Source organism: Corvus moneduloides, chromosome 11 (assembly GCF_009650955.1).
Source record: "Corvus moneduloides isolate bCorMon1 chromosome 11, bCorMon1.pri, whole genome shotgun sequence".
In the NCBI taxonomy this organism is placed as follows: Eukaryota; Metazoa; Chordata; class Aves; order Passeriformes; family Corvidae; genus Corvus; species Corvus moneduloides.
In genome coordinates this window covers 8,214,109-8,238,608 of record NC_045486.1, presented here as the reverse complement: position 1 = coordinate 8,238,608, position 24,500 = coordinate 8,214,109, and the positions used below count along the sequence as shown (strand labels likewise).

The following is a 24,500-nucleotide window of genomic DNA, read 5'->3' as shown; positions in this document are numbered from 1 at the left end:
AATATCTTCCCTGTTATCAGAGTTCATCACCATGTTCACTTCTAGTCTTTGAGCTATTTATCTCCTCCTACCTCCCTTCCAGTGCAGGCTTCCCCTCTCCAGCTGACAGCCTGGGACAGCCCTGACATCAGCTGCTTGTGGAGCTCTCTGTGCAGAAAGCCAGTCCTAAACGGTGTGGCCTTTGTTCACCCCAGCTGTCGAATCCTCCAGGATCTGCAACAAGTCCTCATTTTACAGAGCCCATCTTGACAGTCCCCAGTCTGATCTGACCACCTGGTTTGTTTTTGAATCAAGCACTTGAGTCATAACATTTCTGTTTATTTCAACAACTGTATTCCTTGCATAGGAAATGAGCCAAGATGATCTAAGGCAGGGATAGCAAAGCATGCCATGGTTGTAATTGCTTTTGCTCCCCCAATATAAAATTTTACCATATAATCAAAACCTTATTTTTGTAGTACCGGACTCTGCTATTGACTTAATCTTCTTATGTGCTCCTATTATTCTAGTGATTTCATCGTTGTATGTTGATTTTAATCTTTTGATCCCCATATTAGCTACTGCCTGCAACTAATTTGTTGCTCAATGTTTTTCTTTGTTTTGACCTGTGAGGCATTTTCCTCATGGCACACAACTCTGCTGGCAGATTGCATATAATCTCTGCACTTTTTTTCTCTCATATTTTGCCTAGTTACAACAAATGTGGATTTACAACTTGAAATGGAATATGTATCTTTTAGAAAGGCTGAGGAAAATATTACTTCAGATTTAGCTTGAGAGCCTAAACGTGTTTGATTAAAGGAAATATCATGGAATACATCTTACCAGAGAGAGGTGTCACACAGGCTTTTTTTAGTCCAGAGAGTTCATGATGGGTGAAAACTGCAATAATTATATGCAGTTGGGATCAAAGAGTTCTGAAAGCAGTGCTAGATCTGAGATGAAGAGGGCTGGGTTTTGTGAATGGCTCAAAGGACTCCCCTAGCTGAGCTTGGTTTGATACAACGGTGGCTCTGTTGAATCCTGGCAACATGGAGCAGGTTTTTGAACAAATACTGGTGATGGAAGTGCAGAGTTGTGAACTTCACAGCCAAAGTGCAGAGATTGACATACGGCTCAGCTGCATTTTGGTTGGCCATTAGACAGCAGCTTTTCCCCTTGGTAGTTGATGGTTTAACCTGTGCTGATTTATCATGTGCTTTGTTTGCATTCGCTTTTTCTTTTAAAGCTTAGAGAAATAATTTTTGCCTTAGGTTTGCTGTGACTTTTTAAAAAGAACACAGCCTGAACATTGGCAAAATCATCTTTGCTTTGTTGCGTGCCTGTTTATGTTTCTGAACACAAATTGTCTTCTAATATTTTTGACGTTTTGGTCACTAGAAAGGCAGAAAAGCAATTTCTAAGATGCCTATGGGCCAGAAGACATGCATTACAGCAGAGGGGAAAGAATCTGTTAGTTGCTGAAATATAAAACAAATTGGATGAACAGCTGCTGACACTTGTCAGTCAAATAGTTGATAGCATTTTCAGTCTCCATGCCACATGCTTTAAGTAAGTCTGTCAAAAAAAGGATATTTTCGCTGGACTTCCCTGTAAATATGAGAGAAGTTTTGGCCTGATCTATCATTTAAAATTTTGCTGGCAGAAGAATGAAATTTTCCTCTTTTCCCCAAATGGATTGACATAACTGTACTGGCAGATTCTTCATCTAGGTGCAGTTGTACTGGCAGAAAGTCCTTTGACTGTTGGAGCTCATTCCATCACAGCAATGGGTTGAAGTGAACCAGCAACAGATCTTTGCATTCCTTGGCCATGTTTGCCAGCACTCCCATCTACCCACAAGCCCTTTTAGGTGCTGCCAAAGGTGTAGCTTTGCTCTGCAGGAGCTGAGCCCTGTCCAGACTGTAATCTGTGGCCAGGAGGGATTTGAACCCAGATTGATATTTTTCAGGCAAAATCAAACAATTTTGGATTTGATGTTTCTGCAGGACTGACCCGAGGTGGCTCTTCCCACCCCTGGTACCACAGTGCAGCACCCATTTAGGAAAGGGTGGGGCTGCCAGCACCCCCCTAGCCACGTGCAGGGTTAAAAGCAGTGGGGATCAGGGTGCAGTGCACTCCTTTGCTCAGCCACAGGCTGCAGGCTCTGGAATGGGAGGTTAAATGCTGCCTTGCAGCAATGCTTGTATGCGAGATCTTCTCCCTCCTTACACTAAAGTACATAACCTGAAGCTCATCTTTTGGGTCCAAATGCCTGAAAAACAGTGAGTTGGTTAATGCTTCCCTGTTCTGTGGTGAAGCCTCAGGGCTGTGGAGTCACTGGGGTGCTTTATTGGGGTTTGAGGACACAAAAAGCTGTCACAGGCCATAGGGTCACTGCTCATGACAGAGGCACTCAGTCAAGGGTGTCCAATTGCTGCTGTTTCAGGGCGGTACCGATGTGCATTAGCAATGCACAGCCAAGGAGCATCTCCTGAAGGCTGCACCCACACTCTCTCATTCAAAAAACTGAGCAGGGCTCACTATTTTGAAAGGTGGCAGGTGGAAGTGGGCTGTGTTTTTACCCAATAAATATTTTGTGTTTAAAAAAACAAGGGGAGACATTTCCAGAGCAGAATCAAGCTATTTCTCTAGCTCTGCTCTGCCTGACTGGGAACAGAACTATAAATTTGGGTGTCCTTCAGTACTCTTTGCTACCAGCCTTGTGACCACCCCAGTAAGGCTTTCCCAAGGCTTCCTCTTGGAGCTGTTGTCCTTCACATAAATATTTGGGACAGCTGAGGGAGAGGATAAAGAGGCATGAACACGTGTGTGCATCAGTATGCGTATGGGTGTCAAGTGGGTCTCAACCACCTAGAAAGAAGGGACCAGGTGATGCTTGCAGTTTGTTCCTTGCTTTGTATCTTGTGAGACTTGCTTTGTCAGGAAAGTCCTGGGAGGGCTTCACGGTGGGATTGAAGGCTCCAAGCATAATGAGGTCAAGGAATAGATGTTTTTTGTGCGCATCCCAGTGACAAACATGCAGAGGCATCTGAACTGGTTTTGATAGACTCTGTATGACTTAAACACTCAACACTTAAACATTTAAACACTTAAACACTCTACTATCCCAGTTCCTCTGCTGACTCCGGGCCAAGTAGTTGCACATATGAAGGGTGGGTAAGAAGAGGGAAAAGCTTCCTGTGTCAGTGGTCACAAAACCAGATACCTGCCTAAGTCTTCAGAAGTAGCTTTTTCTGGCAATGCTTCCCTCTTACCAGCAGCACAGAGCAAGACAAAAATCAAGTCAGCTGGGCTACAGTCAGGGCTCAAAATTTGTCTATTCTGGTGCATCAGATGGCTTCTCAACATGTAAATGTGCTAAATGTGCACATCCACTGCCCACTCCTGCTAATGCCCCTGTTCCAAGGGGGTGGTGTATGTAGGACACCTGGGAAAGGTGGACGCTAAATGTGTAGGGTGTGGCCAGCCAGGTGGGGCTACACAGCACCTCCACAGCCAGATGCTAAACTCTGACACAGAGGGAAGGGACCCAAAAATCCAGCACTGCAGGTGAATATGCTTTGGGCTCCATAATTATCCCAGCCCCATCTGGGAATCAACACCCTCTTCACAGGCAGTTCCAGAGGTCCCAATCTCCTCCCATATGTCCAGGCGGGTCTCACATCTTTTGGGCTCTGGAAGATGGTTTAGTTTAATTGTTCATTATGTCAGGAAGGTTCATCCAGGTAGGATGTTTTTCTATTTGCCCATCTTTTATTTGTGAGGGATGAACATTTGTCCTGGTTTCCCAGGCTGGCAACAGGTCATTGTGTTTGGGGGTAAAGCACCCCAGTTGTTCTGCTGCTCTCTCAAATGACTGAGACCTGGGCTAGCAGGAATCAGTTCTGGTGTGAATCGGCTAATGGGAGGGAGGGACTGCAAAACCTCTCAGAAAACTCTCAGCCTAACAGAGAATCACAGAATGGACTGGGTTGGAAAGGACCTTAAAGATGATCTAGTTCCAAGCCCCCTGCCATGGGCAGGGACACCTTCCACTAGACCAGGTTGCTCAGAACCCCATCCAATCTGACTGAACTCTTTCAGGGATGGGGCATCCATGACCTCTCTGGGCAACCGGTTCAAGTGTGCTTTCATTAGACACGTTTTCCATCAAACCAGACTTTAATTTAATTTCAACTCACGGTTTGTCTCTGCCCTGTGTGTCTAAGTACTACTGCAGCTGGCTGCTTTGGGAGAAGTTAAAGTACAAACTGAGGCCTTTTGAAGAAAGGTAAGTGTTGGGTAAGGCTGATGGCCATATAATAACAGGAGCTGAACCACAGCAGACATCAATTAGATGTCCAGGGACAAATCATAGGACATAGAACACAGATAATGGTGGAAACAACTGTGGCAGTCATAGCAGAAATACCCTTGTACCTGGGGAACAGACTGTGTGCTCCCAATCCTGACCTTGGGGAGCAAATCAGGAAACCATCTTCTTAATTAATAAACTAAAGAACACCCATGAGAAAACAAAATGCCTTTATTCTGAGAGGTGGGGGCTCTTACATCTCAGCTTGGTTTGGTTTTTTTTTCTAAGGCAGACATAAAAAGACTCCATAATTTATTATTAGGACATCTGAATAGTTATTTATTGAGAAGCCACAGTTCTCACACTTTTACAACTGTCGGCTTGTATAAGGCAAAAAAAGCAAGATGGATCACTATTTTACACAGAAAGTAAAAGTTGGAGAAGGAACTGATGGACATGCAGTTACTGGTCAAAATGCAATGTACATGACATATATAAAAACCATTGTGAAACAGAGGAATTGTAAATTATGTCTACAATCTACGGAAATAAATATTCAATATATTATTATAAACACATTTGTAGAGTCTAAGATTGTAATTAAAGTTGTCTTTGTACATACACAGTTATTTGAAATTTAAACAAAAATGCAACATTTAGAGGAGCAAACGTCAACATAAAACAACTGCTTTGGACTTATAATGTGGCATGATATATCCATAATGATAGGACTAATCTGGTGTGGCAATTAGAATGACTAATCCTTTGGGATGAAGTCTCTATGGAGTTAACTGCATATTGAAGGGAAGAGCCTCTGGTACATTAACAAGGATGCAGAATGATTCAAATGGCTGTCTGGGTTTGTTTGTTTTCTGGTTTTTAAATGAACAGAGAGAACAAAAAATCATTTGTAATTGCCTGGTTTTTCTTTTAAAAACAAAGATGGTTTTTTTAATTAATTTTAAGCAGTTGGCATCCACAGAAGAGAAACAAAGAAATGAAAGGACTTGAGTCACTCATCTTCACAACAATTTACCATCAATGTATATACAGTACATTAATGAAGCATTGTTTAAACTTTAATAACAGGGACACACCTAGCATGTTTTCTATGTAGTTTTTCCATTAACAGTATTAAACAATGGTGCTCCATATTGCTTATGAACATATAGATATGAAATTAGGAAACTGATGAATCAAAGAGAGGTGCTAATCTTATTACCACACAGCTAACATGGCATTTGTATTGGTAAACTTCTCATGGGCATTTAGAGCTGACCTAAAAATTCCTAATGTGGCTAACTGAGTTACAGACGAGGTACATGCATGGATACCAGGCAACCCCCAGCCGGTGCTCCAGCTTCCTTAGTCGTCCTCTTCATCTTCCTCATCGCTGTCCTTCATGGTGATGCCCTGGAGCCCCCCGCCCTCGCTCACTGACGCTGTGGCCTCCTCTACTGTCAGCCGGTTCCGGATGGTCTCGTAGGTTTTGCTGTTCAAGGTGGAGTCCAGCACGCCTTGCAATCGGAAATCCCGGTACGTTTTCTGAAGTGGAGACAGGCGTGGAGGAAGGAGACAGGGAAAGGTCAGGACCAATAGCAGCTCCCCTGCTTTGCTGCAGGAGTCAACCTGTGCCCATGAGCTGTGGGTTTGGGGGCACTAATAGGAGAGGCTGGGATACCAGGGAAATCCCGACCCTGGGGACATTTTGCATCACCTGGGAAGTGCAGAGGCCACAGAAACCGTTGTAAAGTATGTGAACCTTGATAGTGTGCCCCAGCCAAACCCTTTTTAATTATTTTTACCAGAGCCCTCAGAGTGGGACCAGGCTGGAATTACCCTCACCAGCTTCACCTGGCCTTTCCACCTTCAGCTGCAGCACATCAGCCCCAAGATGGTTTTTAAGCTCCAGTCTGAAGGTTCAAGAGGGGAAATAAGACAGGTGGGACAGGTTTATGTCTGTTCCCTGGTCTTTGTTGGATTGTTTGGATTTTCTGGACTAACTTAGCTGCTGATCACTGGATGGGTTTTATTGCTGTCATCATCTTGATGCTGCTTGCCTGGATCAGGAGCCCAACCTGTCAGAGCCCTCAGGAATTCATCAAAGACTGAAAGGTAAACTGTGCTGAATTGGGAAAGAAGAAGCTAAAAAACTAAGTACCAAGACAGCAAGGAATAGATAAAAAAGGACTGTGCCACACTGGATTAAAACCAATCGTGTTACCCGAAAAGTGTGTGTGGAGCTCATGGACAAAATAGAAAAGCCAATCAAGCAATGTGAGAACTCATGCACAGCAGTTGCAAAATGTGTATGTACTGTATTATGGATAAGTTGTAAAATGTATAGGTAGAGTAACATGTATAGGTAGTATAAGATAAGTAAGTAAAATGTGTAAGTACTGTATTAGGTAAAAGTTGTGAAAGGTGTAAGTAAGTAAGAAGATGTGTAAGTGGAGTAATATGTCTAGGTAGTAGAAGATAAGTAAGTAAAATGTATAAGCAGGGTATAATGTCAAAGTTGTGAAATGTGTGAGTGGAGTGTATTTTAAACCATAAGACGCTTCTCTGAAATCATATTGATTTGTTGATCAGAAGGCATGAGGTCCTGCAGAAGCATCTCTGCTGGCCACCACTCTGGCATGGCAGAGGTCCCTTTAGGGTGCCTTGGGCAACAAATTACAGCTCTGTGACTCCAGCCCTGCCTTTGTGGGCTGGGCAGCTTCAAAGCAGGGATGTGCGGGGCTGCTCTGGGGAGCTTTGCATAGGGTGGGCTGGGGTTTAAAAAGATATCAAAGCAATATAAGAGCTCTGCTCCAACTAACTTCCCTTGCTCCTGGATATGTTCATCCTGCCTCTAATATCAGTTATTTCTCTTCAAGCAACAGGATGTTTATCGCCTGTATCCACAGACACGATTACACGTTCCTGGAATGCTCCATATTAAGCAATCCTACCTACAGTATAGGGATTAAATAAACTAAGTCTAGGATACTGGAGAAATTATTGATGTATAAATACAAGCACAGGGCATATACTTCTTAAATCTCCCTTTCTTCACCTCAAACTGGAGTTGTATTTTCACGGTTCCCATATTTCCCTTGTTATTACAATTAACATCTCTTATTTGAATTTATGTTTAAAAACTTCTCGACTCTGTGAGATAAAACTCTGGTCTTGTTGTTCATTTAATTCTGCTCTGTGCTCTGCATAGAAATAATTTACTGTTTGGCTATTTCAGAAAGTCCTCGGTTTTGTTATAGCTGCTTCTCAATGTAATATTGGTATAAATAAAACACAAGGCAAAAATCTTTCTTCAGCTAGCTGACAAGTAGGAATAATCTGTCTGTGCCTGTTGTTTTCAGTTATGAAAAGCACATTTAATACATTTCAGTTTTAATTTATTCATGCCTTCAATGTGTTCACTGCATGCAAGACCATAAACATTATAAAATACTAGACCAAAAAGCATTAGATAGAACCTAAAATGATCAAAAATATATTTACCCCCTTCTGTGATCTTATTATTTCATGTAAACCACTGTGATTTCACACTGAAATAATTATCATTAGTCCAAGGCATGCACACACACATATACACATGCACGTGCACTTAAGGGAAAAATAATGCTACTTTCAGGGTATATTATCTCACCTTTGCAATCTCTTAGAGTTAATTATATACACCCATTGTAAAAGAAACAACTTCAATTAACTATGAGAACAATCTTATATGCATTCTGACAATAGTCACAAGCCATAGCTGGGCTTAAATGTTTCTAGCAAAACAGTGTTAAAAACTTTTGGGTTGATTTAACCCATTTTAACACCAGAGTTCACTAGTGTGATCAGCTAATTTGTCCACAAAAAGGCTAATTTTGGTGCACTTACTGTACAGATAAGGTCAAATAGCAAGAGAGTTTGGTTTTTGTTTTTAATGCAAAGAGTCTTTGTTTTTATTTGCACAGCTGTATTTTACATCTCTATGCATTTGAAGTTCCTGTTTATCCAGTGCTACCTGCCATAGACACAGCTGTCTTAATTCTTTTAAAGAATTTTAACGAAGCCTTAATTTATCTGCCAGTGACAGCTTGCCAAAGAGCACGTGCCACACCCATGCAGGCACACATACATGCTCCCCTCGACAGCAAGGGGTACTGAGAACACCTCAGGTGGCTTACCTTTACTATCCTAATGAGAGTTTTCAGTTGGTAGATGTGGAGCTGCAGGTCCATGCGGTCTGTCAGCCAAGTGCATACTACACTCATGGAGCTGGTGTACCATTGCTGCAAGAGAGACGTGACTTCTCTAGCAACCCTGCCAGGGCTGTGTGTGGTGCCGACTGACACGGGTGCCCCCAGCACCCCCTCACACCCACCTTTCCCACCTGCCAGCCCACTCATGGGGGGCCACAAATGGAGAGGGGAGACAGGCATCTGCTCTTACATAGAATTTCCATGCATGAGCTTTTAAATTTTAATAACAACAACAATGAACTTATTAGGAGGGTAACGGCCACCAGTAGTGCTGCAAGGTTTTGTAATCTGATTTTGCCATTGATGGCACTTGCCAGCAGTGATGTGTGTTAGGCTCAAGCCATGTTTCAACCTGTTTCCCCCACAACTGAGAGCACAGTCCTGCCTTTAAGGGTGTCAGTCCCACACTCAGGTTACTTACCGTCTTCAAACTAAATCATAAACAGCCACAGGCTGAGTCTGGGTCCCTGAGGGTGAACAGAGGGGAGGCTCATGCGGGGCAAGGTTTGGCAGAGGGGGAAGGATGTAAGCACCTACGGGTGTCTGCCCAGGCTGCGTGGGAAATGCTCTGGTTTCACCCTTACAATTATGAAAAATGGAAAAGCAGCAATCAGCTTGTTTCAAGCTGCTGAACTCACAGGGCCCCTCCAGGGGCTGAAACTGTGCTGCTTGTCTGTGAAAAAGGCTCGCAGCAGTGTGGCAGCAGCCTGCCATTCCTGCAGTGCAGGAAGGCTCCGATGGGCTGTGGATCAGCGCCTTGCTCACGCAGGGCTGACAGGGCATGTCTGATGCCACACAGATGAGCAGCAAGCCCTCGAGAGGAGGAAAAGTAAGGGCCAGGGGTGGGTGGGGAACCACACAACCTCCCTGCAGTGCTCAGCACAAGGAGTAGTTACAAAGCAGGCAAAAACCCATCACACCTCTGTATGCACAGTTGCATCCTTCTTGTGATCTCTCTTACACGCAGAGATCAAATCCCATACTGCAATTAATCTAGAACCAGTTAAAATACTAAAGAAACTCCACCAGACCAGTTTATGAAAATCCTCACAGAGCACCATCCAAGTTAGTCTGGGATGCAGCTGCCTCCCAACAAGCCTGAAACCTCACACCAGTCCAACTCAGGTCTTGCTGCCTCCCTCACTGCTCCCTCAGGTCGGGGGTCTCTGACACAGAACATGCCCTTTTCTTGCTGGCTGAGGAAGCTGTCAGCACAGCAGGGGCATGGAGACAACCGAACATTCTGTAATTGCAAAACTGAGGCCATTGATTTGTTACCCTCCATCCTTTAACACTGGCACCCACAAGTTAGCATGAGGCTTACCAAAGCAAACAAACGAGTCTAAGCTAAACCAGCCCTACACCACAAAAATACGTGCTCAACACACATCCCGGTACTGTATGGCAGCACACCTGGGAGCTGCACGGGGAAGGGTTTTCCCCCCAACTCCAATGATGTTCCTCTACTTTAATTTCTACACCACCTCTTTATAAAATGGAGGAAACAAGGAGAGGAAAGAGTCACCAAAGAAATGGCACGTGGTGACCTCATGCTCAATGCTTACACTTTGTGCAACTTGTGGCAGAGATTCTCCTGACCCTTCATCTCCAGGACGGAAAGCTGGCAAGAGCTTGGATGAGACTAATTGAGACTGGCAAGCAGGAGCTCTCAGCTGTCACCTGAGGTCCTGGCATCAGACTGGGGTTGAACAGTGAGTGAAGCAACCTAGGTAGCTGGTGTGGACCTGACAAGAATAGGAGACATGAAGGTCTGGTGGGGCTTCATACCTTCCAATCCCTCAGACTAGTCTGAGAAGTCAGAGCATCCCTAAATATCCCCTGATACCCTGGGTACCTTGACCCAGGACAGCCAGCACCCAGCTGGTGGTGGGGTGGCACAGAGCAACTGCTGTCACTGGAGGCTCTGCCTGGGTTCCTGTGAAATGCTGCAGACCCACTCAGGCAAAACAGAGAAATTGTTAATGTTCATAATGCTGCTTTTCTGCAATCAGTGCTTAACTGAGTCATGGTCTTGGGTGACATTAGCTGTGATCCAGGGCTGCGCTGGCACATGGATGCCCAGGTCAGCCAAACACCTCCTTCTCCTTCTGCTATCTCTTCAAATCAGAACCCCCAGAGGAAGGGCACAACCGTGTGTTACATACACACACCCTCTCCCTTCCCCTGCTGCCTCCCATCTTCCACAGAACAATCTGCTGGGTGTTTGTATCAACTCTACATGAGATGAGAAGTCCCTAGCAAGGGCAGGTCCTGCCATTTCTGTCTGTCCAACGCCACACATGACCACATGGCTGTGTGATCCCAAACAGAAATTACAACCTCTGCCTGGAGGTTATTGGCAAGGTGACTTTGCTGCTGCGAGACCTTCAGAGTAAGCAAAACAAAATGTTTTTCTGTGTTTCTGGAGGGCACTTCAACACTCTGGGTTCTGGGGAGATGCAAACTCCTTGGAACCAAATGTGAATCACACCCCTCCCCTGTCGAGCACTGGCTGACAAGGGCTCAGCCAGGCGTAGTGCTCAGCTGCATGAAAGGAGCTTTCTCAAAGCCAACTTACTCCAAAGACTTTCTGCTTTATGAGAAAAAGACAAAGTCTAATTCATTGATCTTGATACACAAAACCGTCACGTCACTTCATAGAGCACACACCAACTGCTGAATTTAAGCCCTGCATATTCATAAAAATAAGTTAGCCCATAAATTAAATGTTCCCTTTAGCTATCACTAGTGTTGATGTGCTATAAGACGCACAAGCCCTCTGATTCATGACTAACCTACCAAAGAAGATAACATTTGCATATGATTATGTTATTAAAAAAACAACAACAAAGCCAAATGCTCCTAAACAGAAACGTGATCATCTCAGACAAAAGAGAACAGAGTGGTCCTGTGGGGACACTGGCCACCTTGCTTTCCCCAAGGGCAGTGGGGTCCATGCTGGGGACATAGGGTCCCCTTGGGGATCTGGCTCCAGCCTTGTGGCTTGTCCCCAAAGACAAGGTGCAGAGGTCACAGCCCAAATACTGAACTTTGGGGCTTTGCCAAGGGGCTTGCAACACATTTCAGGCACATTTCTGGAGCTGCAGCACAGCTGTGGCATGGGCACACCAAAGCAAATACCATAAATATATTTTCTGAAAAAAACTCCTCACGTCTGGTTGCAAAGAACGAATAGACCTCACTGATGGTCCAGGCCCAGGGACAAAAGCCCACATATAACTCACTGTAGTACACACACATTACTGGTGCTGCTGGCATTCCTGTCCCTCACCTAGGGGACAATTTACACTCAGTCTGGGAGCACAGAGTGAGGACAGGCTGTGGAGGTTGCATCCTCGTGGATGCATGGTGGGTACCACTCATCCAGCAGGATGTTAGCAGGGAAAGGAGCAGGGCTGCATCAGAGGCAAAATACAGCCCCATGGCTGCACACCATGACCCAGCCTCCAGCAGAGGAAATGCAGACACTCTTTGGGTATTCTCAGAGCCCAGTCACTGCAAGCAGATACTGTATTTGTACAGACAGGAAGTCAATCCCTCTTTCAGGTTAGCTTTCCTGTTCTCCTGTCTTTCACAGCAACCCTCATTGCTGGGTGCTAGGCTGCACAGATGAGGTGGGCCATGGGCTGGCTGGGATGCACTAGGATGGGTATTAGAGGAGCTGGAGCATTACAAAAGGTGCACTTCCATGGCTTCCCATCTGACACCCCAACCAGCTTGAGCAATAAGCTTCCTTGTTCCCCAGCCCTCTGCCTTCTTCTTTTTTTTTTTTTTTTGAATGCAAAAACATGATCAATAAGTTTCTGAAATAGCAAGTTTGTCTCTGAATACATAAATTGTAAAAATTGGTATGAATAAATCTGCAAGTAGCACACTGAATGCAGCACATTTTATCAAAAGCCATCCCTGTGCTGGGTTCCTGCACTTTCTGGGAGGTGGTGTCATTACACATACCCAGGAACATCTGCATACCCCCATCTTCTTTAGTGTGAGATGAATGGAAACATGACCTCCTGTTCCTTGCCATGAACCTTGAGTTCACACTCATATTTTACATGTTACAGGAAGCCACAGCTCACTGCAGGGGTGCTGCAAACAGAATCTCATAAGCCAGATGCAACACTGCTTCTTAAGGCACCTGAAGGAGCTGTATTCTTCATTCAAAAGCTTACATACTACTAGTAGCTTAAGGTCACTTCAGCTTTTGTAAAGAGTGGGACAAAACCAGGAATGCTTATAGGGCTGGGTTGTCAGCAGGGTAGCAGAGGGATTACAAGGAACCTGTGACTCTGCCTCTTTCTGCCTTTACTGGTAGTTTTTTTGTGTGTGAACAAGTGCCATACAACAGATTGAGGCTGGTATAAAGGCCTGGGACTGTGCAAGGGCACCCTGCTGAGCCTCAGCTGTGCTTGCAATTAGCAATAGGCATGAAATGATTATTGTTGTGGTGGCTGATGGCAATCTGAAGTGACAAGTTTTATGGGGGAAGTTGTAGTAGTGATGTTCAGCAAGTTTCTGCAAACCATTAATCGAAGGCTGCAACACAGTTTAGTCAAAGCTATTTTACGTCATTCCAAAGGTCTCACAGGGATGCTGAAAGAATATTTTTCTGCTCTCAGTGCCTTGGAATGGAGTTTTTCTAGGTCAGGGATTCTTTACTGCCCTATTTAGTGTCAAAAATACCCATTTGCCTCAAATTAGCAGAAAGCTTGTAGTTAAGGGCTAGAGATTAGGCATACAAAATTACTCAGCAGGTGACTACTGGGTGGATTTGGAGTTGAGAAGTCTTTAAAACTGACTACAAGACATTATATACTTCTGACAAAAGAACATAGTAATCCTACCTGCTTGCTTTAACCACTGTTGTTTGTCTATTATTATGTGCTTTAATGATCATAAGAGCAAAACTACTGGTGATACTACTCAATTACCATAGTAACTCTCCCCTATGACCTCTCATTTCAGTGCTCGCTTTCCAACCAGAACCAATCCAAGCAGGGCAAATCTATTTAAAACTGTGACACACACTGCACAAAGAGGCTCCAAATGCTGGCTGGCTTGGTCTCTTTGTCTGGGACATGGGCTTGTTTTGAAATGCTGAAAGGCAGCTTTGAAATGAACCCTTGAATTCAAGGTGTTTCAAAGATGAGGGACTGGATGCTGGGCGGAGCCTCCGCAGCATCCCTGAGCCAGCCAGCACAAAGCGAGGGGACCACAGAGGTAGCAAGGGAGAGAGGAAGAGGCTGATTGTGAGTCTTATTTCCCAAAGGAAAACTGAACCTGCTTTCAGGCAACAGCTCAAAGTGATTTGATCAGCCAGGAAAAAAAAAAAGATAAAATTACCAACTCTTGTTTCTGGCATTTGCATGCCTGTCCAATGGGCCAGAAGCTCAGCTGGTGGAAGGCACAGTGAGGCTGTGCTGATTTACAACTGCTGACAGTAGGTGACAGCTGACAGAGCCGTGTCCATCCCAGTCCTGGGCAGCCCTGAGATCAAATTGGGTATTCGGCGTTGTCATACGTATTCATGGCAGCCACCTCACCTGAGTGGGTGTCATCTCCACAGGGAAGGCAGGGATGCAGCCACAGCAGTGCAGGGACATGCTGTCTGGGAACAACCCTGTGAACACAGCTGCCAGTGTTGGAGGAGGATTTGCTTGGAGAGTGGGAGCAGGAACTCTTCAGGAGCAGCCTGCCAGCCCCAGGCACCTCGTTCCTTCCTTTGCTCCCAGTGTGCCCAGTAGCACAGCCAGGTTTGCACACCAGAACTGGCTGCAACCCTGCAACCCAAAGCCCAGACTGCCCAATGGCAGTCATGGAAGGATCATTCTTGTCCCTTCAGTCTTCTGTGGCCACCAGTGTTCCTCTCCACTTTCCTTCAATGTTTCTTTCGCTGTTGGTCCCAGGCAGTCATTGCTGTTCCAAAAACTTGGTAAAGATGGCAAGCCTGAAACACAGGGTCTCACAGCCAATGCAGTTCCTACTCTTGTCTATCAGAAATAAAGAGATGTTCCCAGCATGAACATACACAGCAGCTTATGCAATCCCCTTTCCAAAGGCCAGCTCTGCTGGGATGCTGGATGTGGGTAAGGGCAGTGGTGGGCTGGAGCGTGAGTCTTGCCCTGCTCCCAACTAGTGCTAGCAAGGTCTTGTCCAGGCTGCCAGAGCTGAGCCCAGCTGTTTTTCAGGCTGTTCTGGAAATCTGGGTTTTGTCTTGCTGCAGAAGATGTTCCTTGCCCCAGGCTGGGAGAGTGGGGATAGAGCAGGGACAGGGCCTTAGTGACACAAGTGTGTCTGAAATGCTTGAGTTAAGATAAATGGCAGTGACCCTGGAGGAGGAGGTGGCAGAGCCAATGTGGACGAAGAGCCACAGGCACTCAGGGACAAACATCATTCTGGTCCCCAGTGTCGATGAGGAGCCTGAGATAGACTTCTGCCACACAATGAAGAAGGAAGAGGCACATCTCTCCCCTGCAAGCGTATGTTTTCTGGATGGCAAGCAGAGACCTGTCCATGCAACAAACCCCATCCCGTCTGTTCATCAGCTTTCTCTGCCACTACTTAACAAAATCCATACTGTGCTCTGGATATTACTCCACAGAGCCCTGCTGATGGGCTCCCCTGCCCTGCCCTTCCCTGGGGACCAAAGAGCCGCCCCAAGGCAGCTCAGCATTTGGAGCTACAAAACCTCCTCCAGCACAGAGGGTCAAACCTGTAGTGGGCTCAGGGCAGAACCCCCAGGCAAAGAGCATCTGTCTCGGTCATGTCCTGGCCTCACTGGTTATTACTGGTGCCATGGGTGGCACCAATAACAACACAGCAACACCTTTGATTTACACCTGCCAAAGATTTGGACCATTCCCCCAAGCCAGGCGGGGGACAAGGTTCAGGGCACTGAGAACGACGTTGCCGTGCGTGCCCGGGTTTTCCAGAAGCAGAGAAATTGGTGTGAACTTGCCCATGTTACAGAAATAAGTTTAGTGGCTGCAGCTCTCGGAGCACACAGCTAACCATAAAATAAGTAATGAGTTAATATTGCAGGCATTGATCAGCTAGTCTTACAATTAATGCTTCCAATAAATAAAAAAAGCTCCCCTTTTATTCGACAGAATAAGAAATTAAACACTTGTGGGCTCATTCTAAAGAATGAATGAAATTGAATAAGCTACCTAGCACTTGAGATTCCCAGCGAGTGCTTGAATAGAGCAAACCTCCTGAGTTGAATGGATTGCCTTTTGGGACCAATTTGTCTCTTTTCACTCTTTATTCCTCCTTTTTTGCTGACAGATGTACAAAGGCGGAACTGCGCTGTGCAGCTTAGCTACATGCACCCACAGCAGCTGTCACTTTTGTCGAGCAAGTTAATCAAGCAAATGCCACCATATCCCACTTTCTATAAGGAACAACATGTTATAGACAGTAGTCTTGGGAGACAGGGAGGGAGGGAGGGAGAGAGACTTTATTTTAACTTTGAGTAGCTGGTATTTTTTTTCCCCTCTGTGTGTAAAAAAAAAAAAGGAGAAAAAAAGAAACAGCCAAACCTGGTAGCACAAGCTGACACTTTTGTTTTCCCATAGAACAAATATTTAATATGATTTTAACTCTAATTTGTACTAGAAGGAGAGCTGTCTGGTTTTAATTAAATTTAAGGGACTTAGGGGAACAGTTAAAAAAAGAAATAGAAGCTTTTTGTTTGCGTTAACGCTTGTTGATAATAATATATTGATTGTCAATTGCTAAGCCCAAAAGATTAGTGTAGTAAATACTATTATCTGAATGCCACAAGTGAAGTGTTAGCTTCCCGTCCCTGCTTTTCCCTTTGTGAGGCACTTTGAATCACTGGTTGTTATTTATACATTTCCTTTGATAAAACCAACTTGTGTGGCTGATTTTTTTTTTAAACCCTGCCTCATTAAGTGTATAATAGCATTTACGTGTGGGGCTTTCTGCTTTTTAGCCTTTTAAGCTTAAGCTTATATTCCTCTCTCACAACCATGTTTCAAAACTTGGGATGTTCACAAACAATTGGATACACACCAATATTGTATATATCAGATGCTGTCTTGCTATTGCCAAAGACTAGAACAGAACATTATCCACAAAGAGTAAATAAATAGTTACCGTCCTGCTATGCCGCTGCATGCCAGATAATAATGCTGTCCGGTCATTATGCAGCTTTTCTATGGCACATAATTCTTTTTAAGTTAGGTATGAGAAGACAACATCAAAAGTAGGTCTGTCGGCGTAGCTCCACGGAGCACACGGCAGAGCACCAGGAGGGCTTCAGGCAGCCCTCAGATTGCTGGTAGAAAGGTGATTCACCCCCAAATTCACACCCTTTGGAAAGTATCTTTCAGAAAATAAATCTAAGTTTTGGTGACAGATTGCACTGTGCTAATTTAACTTATCTGCAGGGTCTTTGCCTTGGTGTGTTCAGGAACCGCGCGCCCGAACCGTCAGTGTTTGGGATTCGTGACCCCTTTGCCAAACTGTGGACCCCATGTCTGCACCTCGCCCCTGTGAGCGAAGCCTCCGTCAGCCATGTTCAGCAGGGCTCTGGGCTAGTGGTCCTCACAGCAGGCAACATGACCCTCATTTTCTGAACTAAACCTCTCTATAAAACTCCACATTAAATTCTAGAGATCTGGCAAAGTGCTAGCAATTTGATAAAAATCCCCATAAACCTTGGGGTGTTCCTTTTTTAAAATAAAATTTAGACTTTGTTCTACTACAGCCTTGTGAATAAGTCTGGAGTCTCCCAGGTCACACTCACACTGAGCTATTACTGAAGCAAAAGTACTTTTTTTCCTGGTATTTTATGTATCACTATAATGCTATCACTGCAAGTACACACAGTGCGTTCTTCAACATCCACCCCAGAGCTGTGAATTCTGGATGCCTTTTACTCTATTTCGTATTCCTTAACTACGAAATTTCATTCTGGTTGACAATGTAGCAATACAAGGAAGTTACAAAGGGTCTTAATATGAAAATAATCTGTATTATTATTTAATAAAGTCACAGTCCCTAACGTTGCCTAATAGGGTTAAGCTGCTAGCCAGAGTGACTCATCATCTGTCTAGGATGCAAATGGCATTCCCGAATTACATTATTTTTTCCTCCCTTTCCCAAAAATAAACCACAAAACAACTTTGAATCGCGTAAGAGCTCTGCCTTCCAACAGGGAAGAGCATTCAGAATGAATAGAGAGTGCAGACCCCAGCGTGTGGAAGTGCCGCACGCTTTTTGCAGTACATATGGCACCTGAGAGCACCCACTGTTTGGGGATCTCTGCTCCAGGGTGTGCTCAGGCTGCCACCTCACCCATAATTGGCTGGACGCTGGGCCCGGCAGGGGTCGGCAGGTGCCACAGGTGTTAATGGGAGGGAGGCCGGGGCTGCCAGGGGTCCTGCCTGTGCTGGTGGGATGGCACAAATTCCCTGCTCTCCGAAGGGGCACAGCCTGACATTCATGCTCCTTGCTGCAGATTTCTCCCTGCTCTTAACCCAAAATTTAATTCCTTTTCAGAGAGGACAGGGAGGATCAATATCTTTTGTGTTGGTGGTGCCAAGGTCCCCAACAAACACGTGCTCAAGAAGCTCATCCCTAATAGCCCCTGCTCTTGGTGCTGCACAAACCAGTAACACCTACTGTATCCTGTGCAGCTGTGACTTCACACGCCAGGGTGGGTGCAGATTTGTTTGTGCTGACCCTCAGTCGCTTTGCAGACAATCTGTGCACTCTCAGCACACAGGCAAAGGCTTCCCACAGCAGGAACACAGGCAGAAAGGGATTTGCAACACTACTGCTCCTTCGGGGGGGGACAACTCTGATGCTGGGGATATGATGCCTTGTACTCATTCAGGTGTCCCTGAGCTGTATGTCAGGGTGGTCTGCTCTGCTAGCCAGACACCAAAGTCTCTGCCTAGCAAAGAGCCATACACTCACATCCCTGGCAGAACTGATGGGTGAATGTGCCAGTGACTCCCTGAGCCTTCTGCCCTGGGGAGAATCTCACGGAAAAAGCAACCGCAATGCTGGCTCCTCTCTTCCTACAGCCAGGGATGTCCTGGTCTCAATCTGCTGGGGTTTGCTGTGAGCAAACACCAACACCAGCCCATGCATAGATCATCTCTGAATCCATCCCAGCCACGTGCTGCTGCACTCACTCTGAGGAGGGCAGACCCACCAGACCGTGTGCTGCTCAGAGCTGGATGGAGGGCAGCGGGCAGAGAAAACTGCAGGGGAGGCCCCTGTGCAAACAACTACTGGTCCATGGCAAGGGAGTGCAGGAGATGGTGTTCACAGTGATCTGGGAAGGAAGCCAGCTGCCACCCCCAAATTCTCTCCCATCCACAATGTCCTCAAACCAGGGGCATCCCATGCTTTAACCTGTCAGGTTTGCAGCCTGAGTGCCTTAGCAGGTGCCTCATTTTCGGAAACTGGACAGTCCTAATCCTGTTTACACACTGAATTATACACCTCCAGAAAATGCTCCCTTTAGGTAACAGGTAAAGCCTGTCCTGGCTACATGAACCCCTGAACTGGAAGACCTTGCCTTTCCAGGCTGTTCTGGCATGGAGCATCCCACAGCCCTGCACACAGAGTGGGGGCCTGGGCACACTGCCAGGTGGGCTCTGGGTGCTGAGCTCTCTCTCCTTCACTGCAGATACAGCTCTGCAAAGTGCACAGCATTCACTAGGAACTGCCAAATTAAATCCCCAAAAACCTGCTGCTTTGCAGGAATTTGCAGACCTCCCTTTTCCTAAATGAAAGAGCTTCTGCATAAAAACGTATAAAGGCGCACACACACAAAACCACTCCTGTATAGATGCTTGTTCTCAAATACAGTTTTAACCTATAAAATATTCTCTGCTTATTTCCATTTTTCAAAAAAGAAATGAAGCTGACATGTTAAAATCTGAGCTTCTATATAAAGCAGCCTAGTAAAATACAATATCCACACAATATTTTTCTGTCCTGATTCCAGAGCCCTGTTAGTGTGAGGCAGTGATGGTAAAACTGGCTGCAGAGTTGCTCAGTAAGATGCACAGCAACACATGCTATAGTATACTTTCATTACACTTGTTATCAGTTTAAATTGGAAGCTGTCATTAAGTGGGACTTGACAAACTTCATCTGCTTCTTTTATAGTGGGCTAATTCCAAAAAAGTAGCTAGAGGCTGGCTGGATATCTTGGCCCTGATTGCAGCAGTTCCCCTGGTATCCTTCCTGGGGTTAAACACCAGATGAAGCGTGCTCCCTGCCCGAGTCCCACCAGGCATTTTTGAATGCTGATATCATACATCCAGGGTGAGGTTTAAGGGAGCACCGGGAAAGGAAAGAGCCGCAGATCAAGAGAACCAAAGTGACTTGGGATGGCTAATCTGGCACGCACCGCTGGCTGGCACTGGCAGAGCAGCAATTGTGTGGGGCTGGGATGCAGGGGGAGAAAAGGAAAAGAGGGATTGAAGGCGCTGCTGGAATCAGACAATTCGTCATTGTCTGTGCAGGGGCCTTTGGCTCTCCCTGTGTGCACTGAGAGTTCTTTTAAAGGCTCTTTGCACAGCCTAGAGGGAGGGAGCAAAGCCGCCGGCTTGGCCCAGCGGGTCAGCCCCGCACACCTGCGGGCACCGGGGCGTCTCGGCCCTTCCCACGCTCCTCGCACCCCTGCACACAGGTGGGACCCGCGTGGGCTGCGGCTCACCAGCTCCTCCAGGCTCTCCTCCCTGATGACCCACAGGACTGGTGCTGCAATTAGCTACAGCCCCTTAAACTTAGCTGGAGGGCGGCTCCAGCTCAGAGTGCACCGTGTAACTTGTCCGCAGTTATAAATGTGCAGAGAGCTCCTGGTCAGGGAGCAGAGAGGCTGCTCAGAAAAAGGCTCTCTCTGGATGGAGGATTCCATGCTCCTGCTTCCCCAAAATCTTGGCTACTCACATCTACCAGGAAATAAATGATCTTTCACTCAATGCCAGCCCCAAAACACAAATCTCTGATGCTCAAAAGCACGGTGCAGATGATGTTAGCAAGCCTATGCTGACCTTAACGTAATGGAGCAATCAGTCTGCCTTCTTAGAATGATTAATGGAAAATCTCCTCTGGAAAAGAAATCAAATTAACTGTCTTCAACCAAATGTCTACTGGAACACGGAAAGCTGTTCTGATAAAGATATTTAGGAGGGGAAAAAACCCCTTTCAAGCATGTAAAATCCAGTGACAGATCTAGGATTTATTTTATTAAGACTCTACCTAAAATAAATTAAACGGAGCCTACTTAAATGAGCACTTCAGGAAAGAAGCCTTGCTGAGGGGGAGCCAGGAGGCCATGCACCAATGCATGCCTGGGCCATGTGAAGCTCATGGAGGGGAATATCAGAGGACAAGGGCTCCAAGGAATGGTGTCAGTGCTAAGCTCCTCTCCCCACTCCTGTGTGACTCCAAGAGGGCACATGGGGAGAAAAAGAGGCAGCAGGACAGTGTACTCTATGCCCTCTCAGGACAAAGAGAATTTGTCCCTTAGAAGATATACTGACAACTGCCACCATAATTTAATTTTTTTTACTAGCGAAAGTCCTGCAGTGAGATCAACTCCAGGTCCAGGTCTGAGCCTTGCCAAGCCAGCTCTGGCTCCTCCAAAGATGCACAGGGAGGGAAAGGTAAGCTGCGCTCCCTTGAGATCAATGTGCCTAATTGTCTTCATTTCACAACTCACTCCGGAAGCGGGGAGAGGGGAAAAAAAAAGCAAAAAACAAGGCAGAAGAAATAGCTCAGTGGAGGCCATATCAGGATGGGAGTGGGAGAGAGTTAGTGCCCTAATGAGCAGTCTAGCTGTGTAGGAGGGAAACAGGTTGTTGTCTGTCTAAGAGAAAGCAGTGAGTGTGGCTATAAGCAGATATGAGATGGGAGCCCAGCGCACAGCCTGATATCCGTTCTTCCTCTGATCCTGCAACCCGGCCTCCTGTGAGTAATTCTAACTCAGAGTGAGTAGCTCCACTGACTCACAACCAGGCTTTTGAGATCGAAGAGGGGAAGGAGAAGGGAGGGTGAGAAGGGCTCTGTTTTGGCATTTGATTGCGCCGTGTAAGGCTTGCGGTCTAGCAAGAGATGCCATGATCCTACAAGCACGCCTTGAAGGAGCTGCCAGAATTCAAGTGAGTAACCCTGCTGAGGGCAAAAGTTTTGATTTTAAGAATAAGCTAATGCCTCAGTGTCTGCAGAGGACTTGCTGAATTAATTGATCTAGCTGTGTTTTGTATTTTTTCAATATACTCAGGTGTGCTATCAGGCTCCGAATGTGTAGGTACTGAAACATATGCTGAGCTCTCTGTGGATCCTCCAGTGACAAATGCTCACTCAGGCTCCTGGAAATGTGTATAAGGATTTTGCTGAAGTCTTGAGACGCACACAGTGTCCTGCATCCTTGTAACTCATCATCTCTGATATTCAGAGGTCAGATACCAGCAAGGGCAGCTTGCTTTGGAAACATGACGACAATCCTGCACCATGTCCCCAGGCCCAGCACTCCTGCTGGGTTCCTGGCTGAGGGAAGAAACCCAAAATCCATGAAAATCCACCAGATGCAACATCAGCCTTGGGATAGCACTGGGGTCTCCCGAAAGCCCAACTCAGTTGACCCTGAGGGACAGGATTTGATGCTGGAGCCTTAGCCAGGGGCTTTTGCCTCCCTGAAGGTGGCGGGAAGGAGATGCTGGCTGCTCTAGCTGATGAGCCATGGATTCACCTTTGCCGCTGGGAGAGGACCTGGAGTGATTGTTCCTCTGCACCGAGGACAGGCCAGGGCAGAGCAAACCCCGGTCTCCCCAGCGCCCTCCCTGCTACACCTGCCAGACCCTGCCAAACCCAGCCTGCCATCAAGACTAAGAGCCGTTTCTGTCTTGCAGAGAAGAACAGGCTCATTTCTTGTTTCCAGAGTAAATTCTCTGTCTGCTATCCCAGCTGTGACACAGACTGAGGGAGCTGAACACTCACAGTGACAGTGAAGTGGTAAAACTGCCTTCTGCAAAAAGCACGGTGGCTGCTGCCACCTCGGCGGGCAGTATCACTGCATGATTAAGTTCTTACCAGACCTTTTGGTAAAGGCAACCTTCCTGATCTGATAACTGCCAAGGACAAGCCAAATACGCGGGGTCAATCCATGCACACTTAATCCCCAGAAGGCAGATTAAGTGTATAATTGACCCATATAATCCATGTATCATCTCCAGTGAAATGTTTTCTATGTCCGGTTTAGGCAGACAGGAGGCCCATAAGACAGCGATCAGAGACACAGAATTACCATTGCAGTGGATTTCATCAAAGTTAGAGACGGCTTTTTAATCACTGATCTCAGAGACTGCTAGATTTAAGCAGATGAACTAGCACTAAGCACATCTGTTTTAATCCTGATCTTCTCTCGGGCTGGTGTCTTCAAGACGTACAAGGAGGAAAAAAAGAAATTAATTTTTTTTTTAGGTCCTCGCAATCTTAGGAGCTTCTCTTGGTGTTTTGATCTCTCATATCAAAAGCATGTTTTTGTTTTTTCTGGTAAGATATTGAATTAATCATCACAGAGAAAAATGCCATCTGCACTATTCAGGGACTGCATCAGGATGCTGGAATTTACAGGATCTCAGGGAGCTCACCTGACATTCAGTAGCCCTTTGTGTATGTGCTACTCACTGTGGCTGCAGAGGAAATAGTCACCCTATGTTTTACATTAGTGTTTACCAATTTATGAAGAAGAAAGGTTGGCATTCACACTATCTACTAGTCAATCATAGACACTCTGGATCACATATGTTGTGATGGGTTGAAACCTATACTGTGAGTATCTAAGGGTGTTTGTAAAGATATACACACATACCTGGATCCAGAAGTAACTTCTGCCAAAGGGGACAACCCTCACTAGTAAAATTCCCACTGCCTACAGACAAAATGATGGATGTATAAACACTGATCCTATGAAATTCTGAGTGACCTAAGACAAAGAGGACCTGAATTTTGCAGGGTTGGTCTAAAGACTCAAGATCACTCTGAAGATATTTTCCCTTGTTTAAGATACACCCACTTGGTTCTGCCTCACTGTTCCTATAAAAAGTTCCATTCTGCATGTCAACTCCGCCCCCTCTCTGGGAAAAAATTTTACTTCCTACCAGGCACTACACAGAGTTTGTGATCCTTCTGCATTGTGTGCAAAGTACCATAAGGATTTAAATCCCAAAGCACCCAGCCAGGCACAGGAGCGCAGGGATCGGATGCTACAACGCTATTCTGAAACTCTTCTGTTACCATTGCTCTCTACCAATGGGCCTTATTACAGTGTTTTAGCTTTAAATGTTATCAAATTAGTGAGCCAGGCCAAGTAAATAAGTCATGTAACTCTGCAGTAAACAGCACTGCCAAAAAGCTAGTTAGGTTTTGATTACCAGCAGAACTCCACAATCAATCTGTTCATTCAATGATCCCAAGAATACAGATTTTTAAAATTAAGATGACTCTATTTCAGGGAGGGGAGAAAACCCATCCTGACTAATCTGCAGAATTAAGAGGATTAACACAGAGACCACACAGAAATATAACAATAATCTGCCACAAACACCAGTATCTCCCGAAGAGCAGTGCCCTGTTCTGTAGGCATGGGCAAGTCAGGCGATGCAGGGGCAGAGAGATGGTTTCTGAGCTAAGAAATCATGGCAAATGCCAAGAAAAGACATATTAACCCAGCTTCTCTGGGGACATGGCCTAACACACTGCAGCCTCTGCTCGTGGGAGGAAACAAACGGGGAATAAATGGAAACACAGGGCAGGATTGCAGAGAAGTGCGGGGATTAGGGATACCCCAGGAGTTCAAACCCCACGGAATGTGCAATAGACAACCTTGCACTGTGCACCTCTGCTCCTGCACTCCTCAGGACTGTGAAGAAAGG

General features: G+C 45.8%; 1 protein-coding gene across 33 annotated transcripts in view; it reads right to left on the bottom strand.

Moving 5' to 3' along the window:
- Positions 1–4,510: 4,510 nt before the first annotated feature.
- Positions 4,511–24,500, bottom strand: part of CADPS (calcium dependent secretion activator) — a 210,860-nt gene continuing 190,870 nt past the window's right edge. For 32 of the 33 annotated variants that reach the window (XM_032121008.1, XM_032121010.1, XM_032121013.1 and 29 more), the window contains 2 exons: positions 8,476–8,580; positions 4,511–5,842 (listed from right to left, as the gene is read on the bottom strand). In XM_032121008.1, the coding sequence (XP_031976899.1) occupies positions 5,663–5,842; positions 8,476–8,580 (285 nt within the window). In that variant the 3' untranslated portion in view covers positions 4,511–5,662. The remainder of the gene's footprint in view (positions 5,843–8,475; positions 8,581–24,500) is intronic. The other variant, XM_032121016.1, reaches the window with a different exon arrangement.